General features: G+C 36.9%; 1 protein-coding gene across 1 annotated transcript in view; it reads right to left on the bottom strand.

The window, feature by feature from the left end:
• The window catches only part of trim37 (tripartite motif containing 37), a 55,917-nt gene that overhangs the window by 24,416 nt on the left and 10,043 nt on the right, over nt 1–21,458 (bottom strand). The window contains exons 7-15 of the mRNA XM_062958937.1: nt 20,175–20,297; nt 17,951–18,074; nt 15,754–15,821; nt 15,426–15,550; nt 13,175–13,225; nt 12,661–12,742; nt 9,359–9,435; nt 3,539–3,718; nt 958–1,072 (exon numbers count right to left, since the gene is read on the bottom strand). Coding sequence (XP_062815007.1) covers nt 958–1,072; nt 3,539–3,718; nt 9,359–9,435; nt 12,661–12,742; nt 13,175–13,225; nt 15,426–15,550; nt 15,754–15,821; nt 17,951–18,074; nt 20,175–20,297 — 945 coding nt within the window. The remainder of the gene's footprint in view (nt 1–957; nt 1,073–3,538; nt 3,719–9,358; nt 9,436–12,660; nt 12,743–13,174; nt 13,226–15,425; nt 15,551–15,753; nt 15,822–17,950; nt 18,075–20,174; nt 20,298–21,458) is intronic.

Here is a 21,458-nt window from a genome sequence, read left to right as displayed (position 1 = left end):
GCCCCCCAACCTAGAAAATTGACAACACAACCCCTCATCCACATCTCTACATTCTTACAAACAAACTACACATCCCTAACCTCCAGGGCCAAAAAAACCCCAAAAACCGGAATGCACCCTTTTGTGACCCACCTTGATTGACACTAAACAGCCTTGCAGCTTTAAAGCCAGGCTGCCTCCTAGGCCACAGCAAAAACAAAAACAAAAACACCACTTCAGTGTGAATTTTAAACCATTGTGTAGAAGGAGCCTCATATAATCCTGTTCCAGGCAGATCATATAACATTATCAATATAATGTATAATAATTACTGTGCTCTAATAACAATACACAACAATATAATCTCTAAAATCAGGACACTAAATAAACAACAACACTCAGAACACAGGGGAACACAGGAAACAACCAGGCCCAACTAACATCTCCCAACAAAGGATTCCCTCATGCAGGAAGCAGCCAGGCTTGGAAGCTACAAGACCATTCAATGCTAAACAACTTAAATAATCACACCCAGCTAACACATCCCAGTAAAGGATTCTTCCAAGTACTAACCAGGCAGACCTTGAAGCTGCATGCCTATTCAATGCTAATCAAGGAGATCCATGGCAACACCTGCCTCAACCAGACAACAGTTCTTTCTACCACACTGCACGTTATTCCACACATATATCAACCCCTTTGTGGCCCACCTTGATTAACACTGAAAGGCCTTGCAGCTTCAAAGCCAGACTTTGGAAACCATGAGGCTACTCCATCTCATTCAACCTGGCCTAGCAAGCATACCTTCTAGAAAACAGCCAGGCTTTCAAGCAGCGAGGCTATTCACTGCAATTCCAATTGGCCACAGCAACGCGTGGCAGGGCACAGCTAGTAATATAATAAAATGTTATCCCAAATCGTTAATACATATAAACCATCAGCCACATCTGTGCTCAATTACGTCACAGGGCTGCTTACCTCTTTCAGGTTATTTATTTGTTGGATGTAGCTGGTCTGAGCAGCTTCCAGTTGAGAAATGTACCAGTTCTGATCCCGACATTTCTGGAAGAAAGTGGGAGACCGCACCTGGAACCTTAAGAGAAGGGGCAAGTCAAGACTTCGCAAAACTCTGAGGAACCTCAAGCAAATATAATACTATGAGCAGCCAGCTCTTCTCTTGCAGCATGACTCAGTAACTGTAGCAAACATGGAGTCATCATCATCATTTAATTACTTATTAATCGCTCTCCATCCAAGATGCTCTAGGCGATTTACAAGATAAAATTCTAAGTCCCATATTATGAAGGCCAAGTTAGCCCAATGACCTCTTGACAAATCAGTACATTAAATCCACTCGAACTGAGAAGTCATGCTTTGCACATTGTGGTTCAAAGTGTATGATATATGATCTCTTCTTGTGCTAGCTTTTATCTATGGAACATCAGGGATTGAGGGGACTGCAGAGAACATGTTGTACACCTCCCACTTTCTATTTTTATTTTTGTGCTTTTTTCTGTTGTTGTTTTTTTTAAGTTAACATGTTACTATCTTCATGCCCACTCCAGGCTGTTTCAGACTCACTGAAGGAGTTTTTTTAAATCCAGAAAGAGGAAACTTTTAGTCAAAATCATCTTTAAAATATAATAATAATAATAATAATAATAATAATAATAATAATAATAATAATAATGGAACATTTTATTGATTAGACCTTAGGCCATATCAAAGTACCAAGCCAAACAACCAGGCTTGAAAAGACCTGATTAAATTCTATACAAAAATGATAATAATAATAGTAATAAAACTTTATTTGTATTCCGCGTTATCTCCCCAAGAGGACTCAGGGCGGATTCCAACATACAATGGCAAACATTCAATGCCTCCGTAAACAAACAAATACTGACATAAAATCCCAGAGAAACCCTGCATATAAAAATACAGTAGAGTCTCACTTATTCAAGCTAAACGGGGTCGGCAGAACCTTGGATAAGCAAATATCTTGGATAATAAGGAGGGATTAAGGAAAAGCCTATTAAACTTCAAATTAGGTTATGATTTTACAACTTAAGCACCAAAACATCATATTATACAACAAATTTGACAGAAAAGTTCTTCAATACGCAGTAATGTTATATTGTAATTACTGTATTTAAGAATTTAGCACCAAAATATCACGATATATTGAAAACATTGACTACAAAAATGCCTTGGATAATCCAGAACCTTGGATAAGCGAGTCTTGGATAAGTGAGACTCTACTGTATATGTAGTCAAACAAAATTATATAATAACTTAAAATCCAAACCAACATCCACATTAATTTACAACAGCCAACTAGAGTTCACAGTGTAGGTTGGTTATGTGGTCAAAAATATGCAAATAATTTTAAAGATACCTTTGCATGACTCAAACAGGGTGGAAACGGTCACTGCTGTATTAATGCATGAACTCTTATTATTTATTATTTACCCTATTTATACCCCGCCTTTCTCACCCCGATGGGGACTCAAGGCGGCTTACATATGGCACAAATCAATGCCTTTAAACACATATAAAATATAAACTTAAAATATTTAAAATTAAAATTTTAAAACAATAAGCCTTTTCAACATTACAATCCGTTAAAATCATGCCATCCAAGAAATCGTGGTCTAAAGCCATATATTAGACATCTATTATTGCACTGCGCAGTTATCCAAAAGCATGATCCCAGAGCCAGGAGGGAGGGGGCTGATCTTATATAATTATATGGTATTATGCTTCAATATCACCAAAACAATGACAACATTAAGGTCTGGGAAATATCCAAACACATTCCCACCAGGATTATAGCTCTTGGTATATTGTATATTCTATATCACATGTAATATTACTAATATTGCAGTATAGTGGTATAGTACAATATAGTAATATATAATGCTTATATTGTGCTATGCAAATAATATGATATATTGTATACACATATAATATTGATAATATTATAATGTAATACAATATAAGAATAATACACTATTATAATTGTATATTCTATATTACATGTAATATTACTAATAATATTGCAGTATAATGGTAAAGTACAATATAGTAATATATAATGCTTATATTGTGCTATGCTAATAACATAATATATTGTCTGTACATATAACTTGTAAGCCGCCCTGAGTCCCCCTCGGGGTGAGAAGGGCGGGATATAAATGTCGCTAATAATAATAATAATAATAATAATAATAATAATAATAATAATAATATAAACCCCCTTCTGCATTCAGCAAAAGCACAATCAAAGCAACCCCAATAGATGGCCATACAGCTTCAGTAACAACAGCTGTTTTATCCTGTTTATTGTTTATATTGGTTTTAATATACGACTGTTTATTGTATGTGACATGGGCTTGTTCCCCACGTGAGCTGCCCCAAGTCCCCCTGGGTGAGATGGGAGTGGGATATAAAAATAAAGTATTATTATTATTATTATTATTGGTACTCAACCCAAAAATTTATCTTTCTGCACCTCAACTTTGATGGCCGTGTGCCTCACTATAGCAATTTCATCCCTTACCGTAATATGACGGTGTCGTTCTGCCTGTTCAAGTAGCCTTCATTAGCCAGCAAGTCCAGTCGAAAGAACCTGTTGTATCCCCAGCACTCTCCAACTTCAAAGTCAGAGGCAAACTCCCGAATGATGTTCTTGGCAGGGTCATTCGTGGATTGATGGACCATTTCGACACGATATTCATACCTAAAATTACGTCAAAAACATGTAAAAATCAGCTAAAATTAAATCCATTTAAAATTGACATTTTCCTGTTACATTTTAAGCATCTGGAGAAACTCATGGATAGCTACTGGGAAATGTTTCTGTTTGGGTTGCAACTTCCAGTGAATAAATAAAAAAAAGACAGGGGAATCCCAGACAAGAAACAATCAGGGCCAGCTAACTCCTCCCAACAAAGGATTCCCCCAGGCAGGAAGCAGCCAGGCTTTGAAACTACAAGGCTATTCAATGCTAATCAAGTTGGCCGATGGCAACATTCCCATTTGCCTCCAACAGACAAGAGTTCCACAGATATATAAACCTCACTAGCCTAGTTTCCAACAGACCTCACAACCTCTGAGAATGCCTTCCATAGATGTGGGCAAAGCGTCAGGAGAGAATGCTTCCGGAACAGGGCCAGACAGCCCTGAAAATGCACAGCAACCCAGGCCTTCTTACAGTGTATGAGTTGCACAAATTGAGCAAATCTGCATAATTTATTTTGCATAGTGAGCTTAGCTTATTATGAGATGATGTTGAGTGGGAGATCCTCATAACCCTCCCTCCCTCCAACCCTTAATAATAATAATAATAATAATAATAATAATAATAATAATAATAATAATAATAATAATTTTATTTTTATACCCTGCCCCATCTCCCCGAGGGGACTCGGGGCGGCTTACATGGGGCCAAGCCCAGGCAAAACAGACAATATAAAACACAACAATAAAACAAATCAATCAACAATAAACCCTTCCTCCCATCTCTCTGGTTTCTGAAATTCTACGAAACACTTCCCACACACTTTCAAATGTATAGTTGCAACTTGAAGAGCTGGAGTAGTCTTTAAAAGAAAAGGCCACGTTTGTTACAAAGCTTTTTTAATCCTAACTCAGTACGACTATTGCATGGGCGCAACTCTGAGCCATTTCTTGTTTCTCCATTAAGCTTTTAGACAATACTACTTCATATAATGCATAATTTAATTTGTGAAAGTAACAATCACAGGATGGGGGAAAAAGTGAATTAGGAAAATGTACAGGGGGGAAATAAAGAGGTGTTTATCAATGGCTACTAATTGTCATAGCTGTATGGAGCCTCTCACAGTTACGGTGGTACACCACGTATTAATACCAGTTGCTGGGAAACAATAGTGAGAGTGCGTTGGAGCATTTCTGCCATGTTTGTGGCTTTCCCAAAGCTGGCCCACGCTAGGAAGATTGAGGATAGGAGCCTGAAATCTATACACATAATAAAAATAAAAATATGTATGTATTAGAGAGCACTGTGAACCCAAACACAGATGGATCTGGACCAACCTTGGCACACAAACTGATATGCTGAAATTTGATTACTGGAGGGGTTTGTGGGGAACAGACCTTCCTTTCTGGGAGTTGTAGTTCACCCACAACCAGGGAAACTGTGACCTCCCTCCCATGACTAACTCAACCTACTGGAGGGGTCGGAGGGGACTGACTCACCGTAGTGGGAGTTGTAGTTTACCCTACAGTCAGAGAGCACACTCAACCCCATCCATGATGCATCCAGAACAAACTTGCAATTAAAAAATTGTACCATGAAAAACTGACTTTTTCAAATAACCCGGGCAATGCCGGGTACCCAAGTTAGTGTGTCTCTAAAGCCCAATTACTTCACTTCACTTCTTCACTTCACATTATTTCATAATTAGTCGCTCTCCACCAGAGTGCTCCGAGCGACTCACAATTTAAAATATCATTCCACAATATAAAAACATTCAAAATAAAAACATTCAACAGTGACTATTTGGCAAATTAGATCTGATTTACTTAAATGCACAGCCAAACAGCCAAATCTTGAGCACTTTTACAAAACGTCGCAACTCCGACATTGTTCTAACAATTACTGCCAATGACCAACCACCCTTGAGCACTCCAATGATGTTGTTAGATATCTTGTAGGCACATGTTACTGCTAATATTCCCCTGCTTTTAACTTTGACCCTTCCCTAATATTGAAATGCGGCTCTAATCTTTGAATTGAAAGAGATTCCCCATTTTGGTGCTATAGTCCCTTGTGACGTCCTGCAATATAACTCTTATCTGTTACATTGTTGCATGTATTTATTTATTTATTTATTACATTTATATCCCGCTCTTCTCACCCCGGAGGGGACTTACAAATCAAATGTACATACAATATATTATTAGGATAGCACAATATAAGCATGAAATTACTATATTGTACTATATCATTGTATGGTAATATTATTAGTAATATTACATTTAATATATCATATATAATTAATATTATTATATTATATTATTAGTAGTATAATATTGTATTACATTATCATATTATTATCAATATTGTAAGAACAGTAGAGTCTCATCAAAGCTAAACGGGCTGGCAGAAGCTTGGATAAGCTAATATCTTGGCTAATAAGGAGGGATTAAGGAAAAGCCTATTAAACATCAAGTTAGGTTATGATTTTACAAATTAAGCACCAAAACATCATGTTAGACAACAAATTTGACAGGAAAAGTAGTTCAATACGCAGTAATGTTATGTTGTAATTACTGTATTTACAAATTTAGCACCAAAATATCACGATATATTGAAAACATTGACTACAAAAATGCCTTGGAAAGACTTAATTTACAGAATAAAGGGGAAAGACAAATAGAAGGAATTAAACAACATTATCCTCATGATCGAACAATTGTAATAATTATAGAAAATTTGTAAACTGTTCCTGGGGAGGGGAGGGGAAGGAGGGAGAAAAAGGAGGAAGAATGTAAACATGTGTTACCAATGGAAAATGTTCTGAACGTTTGTATAATTTTACGTAGCACTATTTACAATTAAAAAAAAATACCAAAAAAAGAAAAAGAAAAATCCAGAACCTTGGATAAGCAAGTCTTGGATAAGTGAGGCTCTACTGTATATACAATATATTATATATTTATAAATTATTGTGTGTATATATATAAATGTGTGTGTAAAATTAGCATAGCATGTTGTTATGGCACACCCTATGGCTGCTAACTCATTCATTGGACATCTTAAGCTTACATGACTATAACTGAAATGCCCTCTTTTTGGGGGGAAGCAGTATTTGTGGCTTAAACAACGACCTTTGCAGTCTTCTTTGGCAGGGTGCTGTACTGACTTTGTTCTAGAGAGATGTGTTAGTTTTTTCAGGGAAGGGAGCCTCTTAATACAGCCAAGTGAGGTCCCTGCTTATCTTCCAGCTGAGAGAAAGGAGAGCTGCCAAAAATGTCCTTTATAACACCCATGGCCAGATCACACACTTGGCTGGAAACTAAGCCCACTGCATATATTTTCAGCAAAGATTTTGAGATCGAATAAGAGTTTAGTTGATTCTTTTACAAATGTTGATTGCTAAGAGTGTTTATGGCCATGCTCTAGCTAATACTCTGCTTTTAAAGGTCTTCAAGATACGTTCCTGAGCTTGGTTTGTGGGGTTCCTTGTCTTTTTAGATTCTGAACCATTTGGGAGCACTTTAACACTGAAGGCTTCTTACCATCTGTCGTGCCCTTAGCATTTCATGTTCAGTTTTGCATGGCATGGCTGAATCTATGCACTTTTCTTCATCTTTTATTTTTGTTAATATCTCCCCCCCCCCTTCGTTTCCTAACTCCCTTTCTCTGTGTAAACTGTTTCATAACAAGAGTATTGTGTACACCTATGTAACCTGCGAAAGTGTGGCAAAAATATGCACAGTGGATGAATCTCTTTTGTATCTATCCCAGGTATTATTTCCTCAGCATACTAGCCAAACAACAGTGTGTAATAATGCAGTAGAGTCTCACTTATCCAAGCTAAACGGGCCGGCAGAACCTTGGATAAGTGAATTCTTGGATAATAAGGAGGGATTAAGGAAAAGCCTATTAAACATCAAATTAGGTTATGATTTTACAAATTAAGCACCAAAACATCATGTTATACAACAAATTTGACAGAAAAAGTAGTTCAATACACAGTAATGTTATGTTTTAATAACAGTAGAGTCAACTTATCCAAGACTCGCTTATCTAACGTTCTGGATTATCCAATGCATTTTTGTAGTCAATGTTTTCAATAAATCGTGATATTTTGGTGCTAAATTCGTAAATACAGTAATTACTACTTAGCATTATTTTGTATTAAACTACTTTGTCTGTCAAATTTGTTGTCTAACATGATGTTTTGGTGCTTAATTTGTAAAATCATAACCTAATTTGATGTTTAATAGGCTTTTCCTTAATCCCTCCTTATTATCCAACATATCCGCTTATCCAACGTTCTGCCGGCCCGTTTATGTTGGATAAGTGAGACTCTACTATACTGTATTTACGAATTTAGCACCAGAATATCATGATATATTGGAAACATTGACTACGAAAATGCCTTGGATAATCCAGAACCTTGGATAAATGAGTCTTGGATAAGTGAGACTCTACTGTTATTAAAACATAACATTACTGCGTATTGAACTACTTGAAGGCTTTCATGGCCAGAATCACTGGGTTGCTGTGCATTTTCCAGGCTGTCTGGCCATGTTCCAGAAGCATTCTCTTCTGACGTTTTGCCCACATCTATGGCAGGCATCCTCAGAGGTTGTGAGGTCTGTAGGAAACTAGGCAAGTGGGGTTTAGATATCTATGGAAGGTTCAGGGTAAAAGAAAAAACTTCCGTCTGTCCGTTTGAGGCAAGTGTGAATGTTGCAATGAGCCACCTCAATTAGCATTGTATGGCCTTGTAGCTTCAAAGCCTGGCTGCTTCCTGCCTGGGGGAATCCTTTGTTGGGAGGTGTTAGTAAGAAGGCCTAACCACAGAACTGAATAGGTGGACAGGGTTCAGATAAAAACTCTATTTTAAAACTGACCCTTTTTACGCAAAAAGCGCTGGCCATCCCCAAGAAGATGGAAGCGGACAGCTGTGATATTAATGCCAATAACAAAATCCAAATTTAAAATTTACTATGGACAAGCCACTCGTTTTACGTACCCTTGCCCCCGCTTAAACCTTACCTTAAGGGAATAATTAATTTTAATTTTAATCTTTTTATTCTGTATTTGCACAACTACCTAGGAGTGGGTTGGTAGGCTAGTAGGCCGGGATGCTTTGTATCTATACATGGTTTTACTGTATGTATGGGTAAGTGTGTACGTTTTGTATGTTTCACATGTTTTGATATGGTCAAAATTGACTAATCAATAACGAGTTGTATTGTATTGAATAGGTGGACAGTGTGCACTGTCCAAAATAGTAACCCATTTAAAAAAGACTCTGGAAAGAACATTGTGAGAGTAAATTCAAGATTACTGGAGGGGATAATAAACCCACCCATGGACGTCGTCTCTCCGTTTCCATGAGCATTAAAGGTTTTTTTAATGGTTCCTATTCACACAGACCTCAGCCAGCTTGGCCAATAGTAAATGGCTATGGATGTTGTGACCCAAAACATCTGAAGGATGAAAGGATTGTTACCCCGATGCAAAATCCAAAACATCAGTGGCTCTATCAGTAAGGGCACCTTTGACCCACACTCTCATATTTCAAGACCCTGAATTTGAATGCAATCTCAATTCAACCCATAAGGAAAGCAAAGGGAGACAGCTGGCAACAGTCCTTACTTGGATGTTTCCGGCAGCCCAGCGGAAAGCTCAAGGAAGACAGATAAGTAGTATCCTCTCACGACTCCGTTTCCATCCTTAGATGTTAAAAGAAGGGTAAAACGGAAGTCAGTGTTTCAGACAATGTATATATATCAAAAGAGCTTTCTAAGTTCACATTACAGCTCCCTTTGTTGACAAACATGGATGAAGTGGAATTTTACCCAATATACACCTAAGGAGAAGTGCTCTCTTGCTCATCACACTCCTACACACACCATCATCCATTTGGTATGCCACTATTCTGTTTTTATTTCAAATATATCAAAAACTAGAAGTACTCTGAAATCTGCAATCCCTTGTGCCACATTATCCCCCACGACACCAAATGCTAGTCAAATTATTCAACCCATAATAAGCCCTTTCAATGCATATCATAACTCTCTCAGGGACTGAACATCCAACAAAGCAGAGGTGCTGTGATATTTTTGCATTTCACGATCAGCTGAGACTGCAGAATTAGTTTGGCTAGAAAAATAAATCTGTACATTGGCAAATAATGTAAGCTACAGGGAACACCAAAGCCCTTAGTTTGTATTGTTAGGATTTTCTCAGGTGTGTTAGGAAAAACTATCCAAAAACAGCAGAGCATCCAAAATATGCAAAAACAGGATACTTATAGTTGAGCATTCAGCTCACAGCAAGCAGAGTGTGAAGTGCCACGTGGCTGTCAAGAATTTAGAGCTTAGGAGGCAAAGATCCAGAGTTCTGTTTTTAAAATCACAAAAAGTTTATTTACAAAAATAACAACTACATTTCTCAAGCATGTGTTGGCTTCGACGCGGTCTGAATTACGGCTCTTGTATAAGGTCTGGTGGATGAATGGCATAAGCACTTTGCATTGTTTTAAACTTTGTATTATTGTATTTTATAACTGTTTTAACGTTTTAGTTCATTGTATAACAGTGTAACGGCATCAATTGCCACTTGTAAGCCGCCCTGAGTCCCCTCGGGTGAGAAGGGCGGGGTTTAAATAATTGAAATAAATAAATAAAATAAATTAATAGTAAACTGGGTCTGAGCTACTCTAACTATCTCCATCTCTTCTAGGGTGCAAAAGAGATGGAAAAATCACCAAGCACATATCTCTCCTGACACACAAGGAGAGAGAGATCTCAATACACACAGCACACACCAAGATGTAAAAATAGAAAGTCAACGATAAAAGACATGCATCTGCAAAGTATCCATTCTACATAAACAATCAGAATGAGAGCAAATAGAGAGAAGAAATAGATACATTCCAACTAAATGTGTTTGTCAAATGTTTTGATACATTAATAAAACATACTATCTATAGATATATTTCAACTGTTATTCAGGAGATAGTGGGGAAGGGATTCGCCTTAGCCTATTCTAAGCTAACTACTGTATATACTCGAGTATAAGCCTACTTTTTCAGCCCTTTTTTAAGACGGAAAAAGCCCCCTTCAGCTTATACTTGGGTGAGGGTCCTGGTTGGCTTATATTTGGGTCAGCTTATACTCAAGAATATATGGTACATTTATTATTTTTCTCTATTATTATTGGTATTATTAAATTTATTATTTTTCTCTATTATTGTTGCTACTATTACATTTATTTTACTCTATTTTTAATATTATTAATACATTTATTATTTCACTCTGATATTATTATTATTATTGCATTTATTATTTTACTCTATTTATTATTACATGTAACGGCGTTCCATGCAGTCATGCCGGCCACATGACCTTGGAGGTGTCTACGGACAACGCCGGCTCTTCGGCTTAGAAATGGAGATGAGCACCAACCCCCAGAGTCAGACATGACTGGACTTAACGCCAGGGGAAAACCTTTACCTATTATTACATGTATTATTTTCCTGTATTTATTATTATTATTTTTACATGTATTATTTTACTCTATTATTATTAAAAGGATACATAAGCACATTTACATTGAAGAAGATGAGAATAATGATTTAATCAGAGCTGGACAGTCTTATCTTAAATTAGAGTTTTGTGTAAATACAGTAGAGTGTCACTTATCCAACATAATCGGGCCGGCAGAACATTGGATAAGCGAATATGTTGGATAATAAGGAGGGATTACGGAAAAGCCTATTAAACATCAAATTAGATTATGATTTTACAAATTAAGCACCAAAACATCATGTTAGACAACAAATTTGACAGAAAAGGTAGTTCAATTCATGATAATGCTATGTAGTAATTACTGTATTTACGAATTTAGTACCAAAATATCATGATGTATTGAAAACATTGTCTACAAAAATTATTATTATTACAGGAGAGTCTCACTTATCCAAGCCTCACTTATCCAAGCTTCTGGATAATCCAAGCCATTTTTGTAATCAATGTTTTCAATATATCGTGATATTTTGGTGCTAAATTCGTAAATACAGTAATTACAACATAGCATTACTGCATATTGAACTACTTTTTCTTTCAATTTTGTTATATAACATGATGTTTTGGCGCTTAATTTGTAAAATCATAACCTAATTTGATGTTTAATAGGCTTTTCCTTAATTTCTCCTTATTATCCAAGATATTCGCTTATCCAAGCTTCTGCCAGCCCATTTAGCTTGGATAAGTGAGACTCTACTGTATTATTATTAACTGCATTTCTATACCGCTTTTCTCACTCCTGGGGGGACTCAAAGCGGTTTACAACATAATAAATGGCAAAATTCAATGCCTTACAAATATATAAAAATATATAACATATCTAAATAAAATACATACAACTGTAGATTAAATCCATTAAAACTATAAAAACATCAAACAAAGACATATGCATAAAACATGCTATTACAGCAATTAACATAGATCCCTTCTCTTCCCCCACCACCATCCCCCATCTTCCAAAAATGTGTTGGATAATCCAGAACGTTGGATAAGCGAGTGTTGGATAAGTGAGACTCTACTGTATTCAAAAACATTTAACCTACCGATGCCTCCATTAATGTAATTTTATTGGTATCTATTTTTATTCTGAAATTTACTGCTCGCGGCTTATACTTGAGTCAATGTTTTCCCAGTTTTCTTGTGGCAAAATTAGGTGCCTCAGCTTATGTTCGGGTCGGCTTATACTCGAGTATATACGGTAAGTACTTCTCACTGAGGACTGCAGACTTGGGTAGTGTGGGGTTGAACTCCCAACATGTATAATAATCCATACGCCAAATCTGGAAGCAGGAAAACCACGCAGCACAAATGCATCACAATGCGCCTAAATTTCAATAGCCATTTGTTAATGCCACTTGCCAAACTCACCGGATAAACTTTTAACCTCCAGCAAAGCCCGGAAACCTGAAGAGGCGGACTGTACACGGGATCTGCCCGCTGGCGTAAAGTGCTATTGAGACATTTCAGAGAAAATGTTCAGTACAGAGATTAAAACAAATTCTTAAGCTTGTTTGTTTCCAAGGCGCAAGCATTCCTTAGCATTCCTTTTTCAATCTTATATAACTACGAAAAAAGATTTGCCATTCAAGGTGCTTTTTTAATGCGTGTTAAGAGCTTCCACCCTCCATTTACATTAAAATTACTCAGAAATACTTTTGTTTACAGTCAAATTAAACACTGAGTCTAACTTGCTCATTTTTGCTGAGAATATGAGCTGATTACATAAACCCATACTTCTGAAGAATCCATATGTTGTACAGGTAAATTCCATTCAGTTTCTAAACAGTACATGTGTTTTGGGAGTGAACCCTCAGCAATGACAACAGGTTCCAGGGAAAAGCCTCATATTAAGCTCTTAAGTTAAAACCAATCATATTCCTACCTGAAATTCTCCAGTACAAAGGTAGTTGAATCATAGGCGGGGACTAACTCACTGCAGAAAGAAAAAGCAAATGATGCAAAGGTGTGCAGGACTCATTTACTTATAACAAGCAACACCCTAAAAGCCTCCTAAGAAATCGCACCGTCCTTTCAAAGTTCACTTGTCACATTTTAAAAAGGGATGGGAACAACTTGGCCAGCTGCCAGTCTTTGTTGCAGTGACTACAGCCCTAGATTTTGCCGTCAAACTGAGCAAATTGTGCCATATTCTGCCTGTCAACATCGAGGACTACAAAAAAAGAAAGCCACAGTTTATTTCAGTTTGCTTTGCTTTTTTTAACAGGTGCTGAGGAAGAAGCAGGCTGTGAGGATCAATTCAGGCCCATGTTGGGAAACTTCCTCATACATATAATAATAATCATAATCATATTAACAGCAACAACTTTATTTTTGTATTCCGCCTCCATCTTCCCGAAGAAACTCAGGGCGGCTAACATGGGGCCAAGCCCAAACAATTATAATAAAACGAAATAAAATAAAATACATATAATCCCAAAATGGCATCTGAAAGGACTTCCGATCTTCCAGGCAATGTAACATCCCAGGTTTATATGCTGAACATAATGTTTATGATAAGGTTTGACACATTTAAGGAATGCAATCCTGGAGTCTGTCTCATGCAGACAAGCTTGCCACTAGGACAAGTGAAAATCCTTATATGTTATGTATATTATGGGGAGTGGAACCTCTCTTGCCTACTGGCTAAATATCATCTAGAACATGGTATCTAAATGGGATCGATGAAATACAAAGACTTGGATGTTTCAACATGCTTTCGAACAGTAGGTCCATTTTTATCACCATCCAGTCTTAACTACTGTATATATACTTGAGTATAAGCCTAGTTTTTCAGCCCTTTTTTAGGACTAAAAAAGCCCCTATCAGCTTATACTTGGGTGAGGATCCTGATTGGCTTATATTTGGGTCAGCTTATACTCGAGAATATATGGTACATTTATTATTTTTCTCTATTATTATTGGTATTATTACATTATTTTACTCTATTATTATTACATTTATTATTGTACTCATTATTGTTGCTAATATTACATTTATTTTACTCTATTTTATTATTATGATTAATACATTTATTATTTCACTCTGATATTATTACATTTATTATTTGACTCTATTTATTATTACATGTATTATTTTCCTATATTATTTATTATTATTATCACATGTATTATTTTACTCTATTATTATTAAAAGAATACATAAGCACATTTACATTCAAGAAGATGAGAATCATGATTTGATCAGAGTTGGACAGTCTTATCTTAAATTTGAGCTTTATGTAAATATTCAAAAACATTTAACCTACTGATGCCTCAATTAATGTAATTTTATTGGTATCTATTTTTATTTCTGAAATTTACCACCCTCGGTTTATGCTTGAGTAAATGATTTCCCAGTTTTTTTGTGGTAAAATTAGATGCCCAGGCTTATATTCAGGTCGGCTTATATTCGAATATATACGCTATTTACCGCCCTAACACTCAGCACTTTATGCTATTCCTGAATCTCATTGCCTTGCATTTTTGCACCTACCTGCCTTCCCTGTAATTTCTTAATAGCCCCACCGTTTAGTCCTGATGCTCACTGATGTATTTCATGAATGTTATTTCACTGTTATTGTTTTAATTATATATTATATATTGTTTTATCTGTTGATTGGGCTTGGTCCACATGTGAACCACTCCAAGTCCCCTTGGGGTGATGGAAGCGAGTTATAAATAATAATAATATTTTATTATTATTATTTTATTGTATGACACAGCAAACAAGATAGATATGCTGGATTTCGTTTCAGAAAATCACAAGTCGAACACTTCCCAAGTGTCTAGGACTGTGTGATGTATTTTCGGATGATGCGTGCAGATCCCAGTAGGGTGGCCTTTTGCAGTTGGCAGATTGTAATTTTGTCAATATCTATTGTTTCCAAATGCCGGCTGAGATCTTTTGGCACGGCACCCATCACCACCGGGACCACCTGCACTGGTTTCTGCCAGAGTCTTTGTTGTTGTTGTTGTTATTATTATTATCTGGATATACCATACACATGATACTTAAATGCAAGATACTGTGCCAGCTCAGACAACTGCATAATTTGTGCTCAGATCCCCTTAACCACCACCCCCAAGCAAAAAAGGCAGGTCTACCAAACAAAAAGAGTTGAAATAAAGCGGTACCTTGTGAAGTCTGGAGGGACAGGGGTGGTGACAAAAGAGGCCATGGGCTTCCGGTGGACCTGCTGGAACATCATCAAGATCTCAGAGCTTTTTGATATCAGTTCGCTTTTACTGCATGACCGAAGCTAGAATGAAAAAAGCAAAGGTCAAATGCCTGAACTATATCATTACCCAAATATGAACATTATATTCAAGAGCAAAAGATTATCTCTGTCCTACAGCTAACCCATTTAAATCCCATTCCAAACTAAGAAACCACATTAAGAAACAATAGATCAGAGTGAATTAAACAATCCTCAGTAGGAATCAAATGACCCTAGGCCTGCACCTGGTGCTCCACTTCTTGCAAAAGAGATTCCAGAAGTTCCGTTTCTTGAGTGAGTGATGTCTTCTGACCTATTAATGACAAATAAAGAACAAAAATCCAGTAATTGGAGCCTTCAAGAAAGAATCATCCAATCCAAACAACAGTAATGGATATTACAACATTGAGAAAACATGCATGGATACATATCTTTGGATAGCATAGGGAAGGGTTAACATCCCGGTGGTGTTTCTTTTGCTGTCTGTGCCCCTGTTTGGAAGATTTCACCTCACTTTATGTCCCTGAGAATTGGATTTTGAAAAATCTGGGCTTGTTGTAGAAACAAGGAATGGGTTAAAGCTTCAATGGGGACACCTTTTCCCCATGATAATAACTCTTCCAGGAGTGGATTTTCCTTCCAAGGGGAAGATTTCTCCCACTTCCTGTTGTCTCAGCCCCATTCTTAACTGTGAGTTGCTTGTAAGTTGGATGTTTCTGACTAAGGACTGCCTGTACTCAGTTATATTTGATTTGTTTTTTAAAAAATCATATTCTTCTAATAACTTTTACAACAGAACATTACAAAGACAGTTAAGAGCACAGCCTTCCCAATACAATGCTGAATCACAGACTCACTGTGTAATGTATACACTATAATGTAAGATGAGTACAAGGTCATCTTACATCAAATGGAAAAGACTGTTGCGAAAAGGTACAGTAGAGTCTCACTTATCCAACATTCACTTATCCAACGTTCTGGATTATCCAACACATTTTTGTAGTCAATGTTTTCAATGCATCGTGATATTTTGGTGCTAAATTCGTAAATACAGTAATTACTACATAGCATTACTGCATATTGAACTACTTTTTCTGTCAAATTTGTTGTCTAACATGATGTTTTGGTGCTTAATTTGTAAAATCATAATCTAACTTGATGTTTAATAGGCTTTTCCATAATCCCTCCTTATTATCCAACATATTCGCTTATCCAACATTCTGCCGGCCCATTTATGTTGGATAAGTGAGACTCTACTGTATATGCAAATCTGAAAAGAGGGCTGTTTCAATATTATTCTGTTGTTAAATAATCTCGGGGGCCCCAATGGCACAGCGTGTTAAAGCGCTGAGCTGCTGAACTTGCGGACCGAAAGGTCCCAGGTTCAAATCCAGAGAGTGGAGTGAGCACACACTGTTAGCCACAGCTTCTGCCAACCTAGCAGTTCGAAAACATGCAAATGTGAGTAGATCAATAGGTACTTCTTTGGCAGGAAGGCAATGGCGCTCCATGCAGTCATACCAATGACCTTGGTCTACGGACAACGCCAGCTCTTTGGCTTAGAAATGGAGATGAGCACCAACCCCCAGAGTCGGTCATGACTGGACTTAATGTCAGAGGAAAACCTTTACCTTTACTTTACCTAAATAATCTCAGTATATTTTGCTGACTACTGTATATACTCGAATATAAGCTGACACAAATATAAGATGAGGCATCTAATTTTACCACAAAAAAACTGGGAAATCATTGAATCAAGTATAAGCCGAGGGTGGGAAATTTCGGAAATAAAAATAGATACCAAAAATTACATTAATTGAGGCATCAATAGGTTAAATGTTTTTGAATATTTACATCAAGCTCTAATTTAAGATAAGACTGTCCAACTCTGATCAAATCATTATTCTCTTCTTCAATGTAAATGTGCTTATGTATCCTATTAATAATAATAGAGTAAAATAATACATGTAATAATAATAATAATAAATACAGGAAAATGATACATGTAATAATAAATATGAGTAGAATAATACATGTAATAATAAGATCAGAGTGAAATAATAAATGTATTAATAATAATAAAAATAGAGTAAAATAAATGTAATAGTAGCAACAATAATAGAGTACAATAATAAATGTAATAATAATAGAGTAAAATTATAAATGTAATAATACCAATAATAATAGAGAAAAATAATAAATGTACCATATATTCTCAAGTATAAGCTGACCCAAATATAAGCCAATCAGGATCCTCACCCATGTATGAGCCAAGGGGGGTTTTTTAGTCCTAAAAAAGGACTGAAAAACTAGGCTTATACTGGAGTATATACAGTAATTTTTACTGAACTTCTCTTCTTTAGTACCTATTCCAAGATGACAACCTCTGGTTTAAATTAAGACCCTAAAACCTTGGGGGGGGGGGGGGGGAAGTAAGCCTACCCATTAGTGTTATAAGTTTGTTCTTCAGCTGGGTATCAAGCCTAGCAATCATCATCTCTACAGCATTCCTGATTTCCCGCACACGCTCGTCCTTTGCACTGCGTACGGCTTCTACATTCCTTTCCTGAAAGACAAAAATGGAATCAGTATTGTAACGCCTGGCAATTCTCCTACTTATCTGTTTAAAACCTTTGAAGGAGGCGATTCGCACAGCAAGCAGTGGCTATAAAAATAAAAAGTATCTTACAGGTGGGAGCATTTGATAACTTCGAAAACAAACCCATTACACACAGCTGTTGTCTAGACACATCTATCACAAGGGTTGGAGGCACATTTCATTTCTTGTCCTGCAAATGAAATTGTGTTCCCAACCAGAAAAGTGCCCTCTGGTGGATAAAAGAGCAGAAGACATTTCCCAAAATGCGTCGTCAAAAGTTTTTATGGCCGGAATCACTGGGCTGCTGTGGGTTTTCGAGGCTATATGGCCATGTTCCAGAAGCATTCCCTCGTGACGTTCACCCACATCTATGGCAGGCATCCTCAGAGGTTGTGAGGTCTGTTGGGAACTAGGCAAGTGGGGTTGCTATATTTGTGGAATGACCAGGGTGGGAGAAAGAACTCCTGCCTGGGGGAATCCTTTGTTGGGAGGTGTTGGCTGGCCCTGTTTTTTTTCTGTCTGGACCACCAAACACAGCATTGCCCAGAACATGAAAGGCACTGCAGACTAATTTAACCAGAGGAGTCAGCCATAGCAGAGCACTTGATGAACCAACCTGGACACAGCGTATTATTGGAGAACACAGAAATACTGGACCACACTAACAACCACCATGTCAGACTTCACAGAGAAGCCACTGAAATCCACAAGCATGTGGACAATTTCAACAGAAAGGAGGAAACTATGAAAATGAACAAAATCTACCTACTAATATAAAAAAAACCCTATAAAATCAGGACAGTAAATAAAGAACAACACTCAGAAAACAGGAATTCCACACAGGAAATCATCAGGGCCAGCTAACACCTCCCAACAACAACAACAACAACAGTACAGTAGAGTCTCACTTATCCAACACTCGCTTATCCAACGTTCTGGATTATCCAACGCATTTTTGTAGTCAATGTTTTCAATACATCATGATATTTTGGTGCTAAATTCGTAAATACAGTAATTATTACATAGCATTACTGCGTATTGAACTACTTTTTCTGTCAAATTTGTTGTATAACATGATGTTTTGGTGCTTAATTTGTAAAATCATAACCTAATTAGATGTTTAATAGGCTTTTCCTTGATCCCTCCTTATTATCCAACATATTCGCTTATCCAACATTCTGCCAGCCTGTTTATGTTGGATAAGTGAGACTCTACTGTACTAATAATAACTTTATTTTTATACCCCACCTCCATCGCCCCGAAGTGACTCGGGGTGGCTTACATGAGAAAAACAACCAACAACATAAATTAACATACAATTTAAAACATAATATAAACAACATAATTATAAACCAACATAACATAATAAAATTTAAAACCAAGACATCAGTTGCTACATATAGAGGGTGGGATTTGTAGTTTATCCTGCAGCCAGAGAGCACACACAACCTCACCCATGATGCATCCAGAGCAAACTTGCCCAACAAAACAAACCTTTAAGTATTTGTGGAGCTTTTCGGGATTAACCTGGAGTGATGGATTCCCCCAGGCAGGAAGCAGCCAGGCTTTGAAGCTGAAAGGCCATTCAATGCTAATCAAGCTGGCCAACTGGCTAACATTCACACTTGCCTCAAACAGACAAGAGTTCTTTCTCCCACCCTGGACATTATTCCACAGATATATAAACCCCACTGGCCTAGATTCCAACAAATCTCACAAGCTCTGAGGATGCCTGCAATAGATGTGGGCAAAACGTCAGGGGAGAATGCTTCTAGAACATGGCCATATAGGCCAGAAAATTCACAGCAACTCCAACATACCCATTTATTTATTTCCATCATTTCTATCCCGCCCTTCTCACCCGAAGGGACTCAGGACGGTTCAGTCTGGCAAAATTCAATGCCATTTCTACTATATCTACAATGTGCAGCTCTTTCAGAAGGAGTTATGAAGCAGAACATGGTCATGATAAGAATAATAAGGCATGGGTTTCAAGTCATACTGTATTTTCAGCATCAGGAAAGGATTGGCATTACGTGCTGGTCTAAAACGAAGTATTGCCCTTACCACTTCCTGCACCAAACTGATCAATTCCATGAGCCTTCGGCGCAGCTTTGCAACTTCTTCGTTCACCTTTGTGACATGCTGCTCATATATTTCGGCTAACGGCTTAAACGTATGTCCTCCATGCTGTTGGAAAGATACAGACGCACTCATTTCAGTTTCACTTCCATCGGGTCGAAACAAGTTACTTCCACATCTCTCAGGAATATCACCTGAACAAAGGCCCTTGTCTCCCCCTTGACCCAACCCTGAATGTGACTTTCTGCAGAAATCTATTCAGAAATCACAAGCAAGGGTTTGGCATTCATCGTGCAGCTTTTCAACTAGCTGAAGAGCCATTGCAGATGCTTCAGATTTCCATTGCGGAAGAAAAAGCTAAATTAGGTACTCCAGGCACACTTCTTACACAAAGCTTAATGCAAGGTTTTGCTGGCTTAAAAGAAACCTCCTTCCTTTTCAAGCATGAGTTTCATCCATTAAGGGTAAATGCTTTCATAAGATGAAAGCCTTACACTGTTTCATCAAAGCAGATGAAACAGAATGTTCTGGAAGACCCTGCCAAGATCCAGTGAAGGCCTTCTGGATTGATGGAGAAGGAGAAGGAGAAGGAGAAGGCCTTCTGGATTGATGTACCCTCTCCGCTATTGTTTTCAGGGCAAGCAAAGCCAGTGGGTTTTTTTTTCAGTCTTTGTAACCTTTTTCATCTTCTAAGATTTTATAATAGGGCAATATAGTTCTGCATTCCCAATGTACAGTATTGCATTTACTGTATATACTTTATCAGCCCTTTTTTTAAGACTGAAAAAGCCCCCCTTGGCTTATACTCGGGTGAGGGTCCTGGTTGGCTTATATTTGGGTCAGCTTATACTCGAGAATATATGGTACATTTATTATTTTTCTCTATTATTATTGGTATTATTACATTTATTATTTTTCTCTATTATTGTTGCTACTATTACATTTATTTTACTCTATTTTTATTATTATTAATACATTTATTATTTCACTCTGATCTTATTATTTTACATGTATTATTTTACTCTATTTATTATTACATGTATTATTTTCCTGTATTTATTATTATTATTACATGTATTATTTTACTCTATTATTATTATTAAAAGGATACATAAGCACATTTACATTGAAGATGAGAATAATGATAAGTTGAACAGTCTTATCTTAAATTTGAGCTTTATGTAAATATTCAAAAACATTTAACCTACTGATGCCTCAATTAATGTCATTTTATTGGTATCTATTTTTATTTCTGAAATTTACCACTCT

Source organism: Anolis carolinensis, unplaced genomic scaffold (assembly GCF_035594765.1).
Source record: "Anolis carolinensis isolate JA03-04 unplaced genomic scaffold, rAnoCar3.1.pri scaffold_7, whole genome shotgun sequence".
In the NCBI taxonomy this organism is placed as follows: Eukaryota; Metazoa; Chordata; class Lepidosauria; order Squamata; family Dactyloidae; genus Anolis; species Anolis carolinensis.
This window is presented reverse-complemented; position numbering and strand designations above follow the sequence as displayed.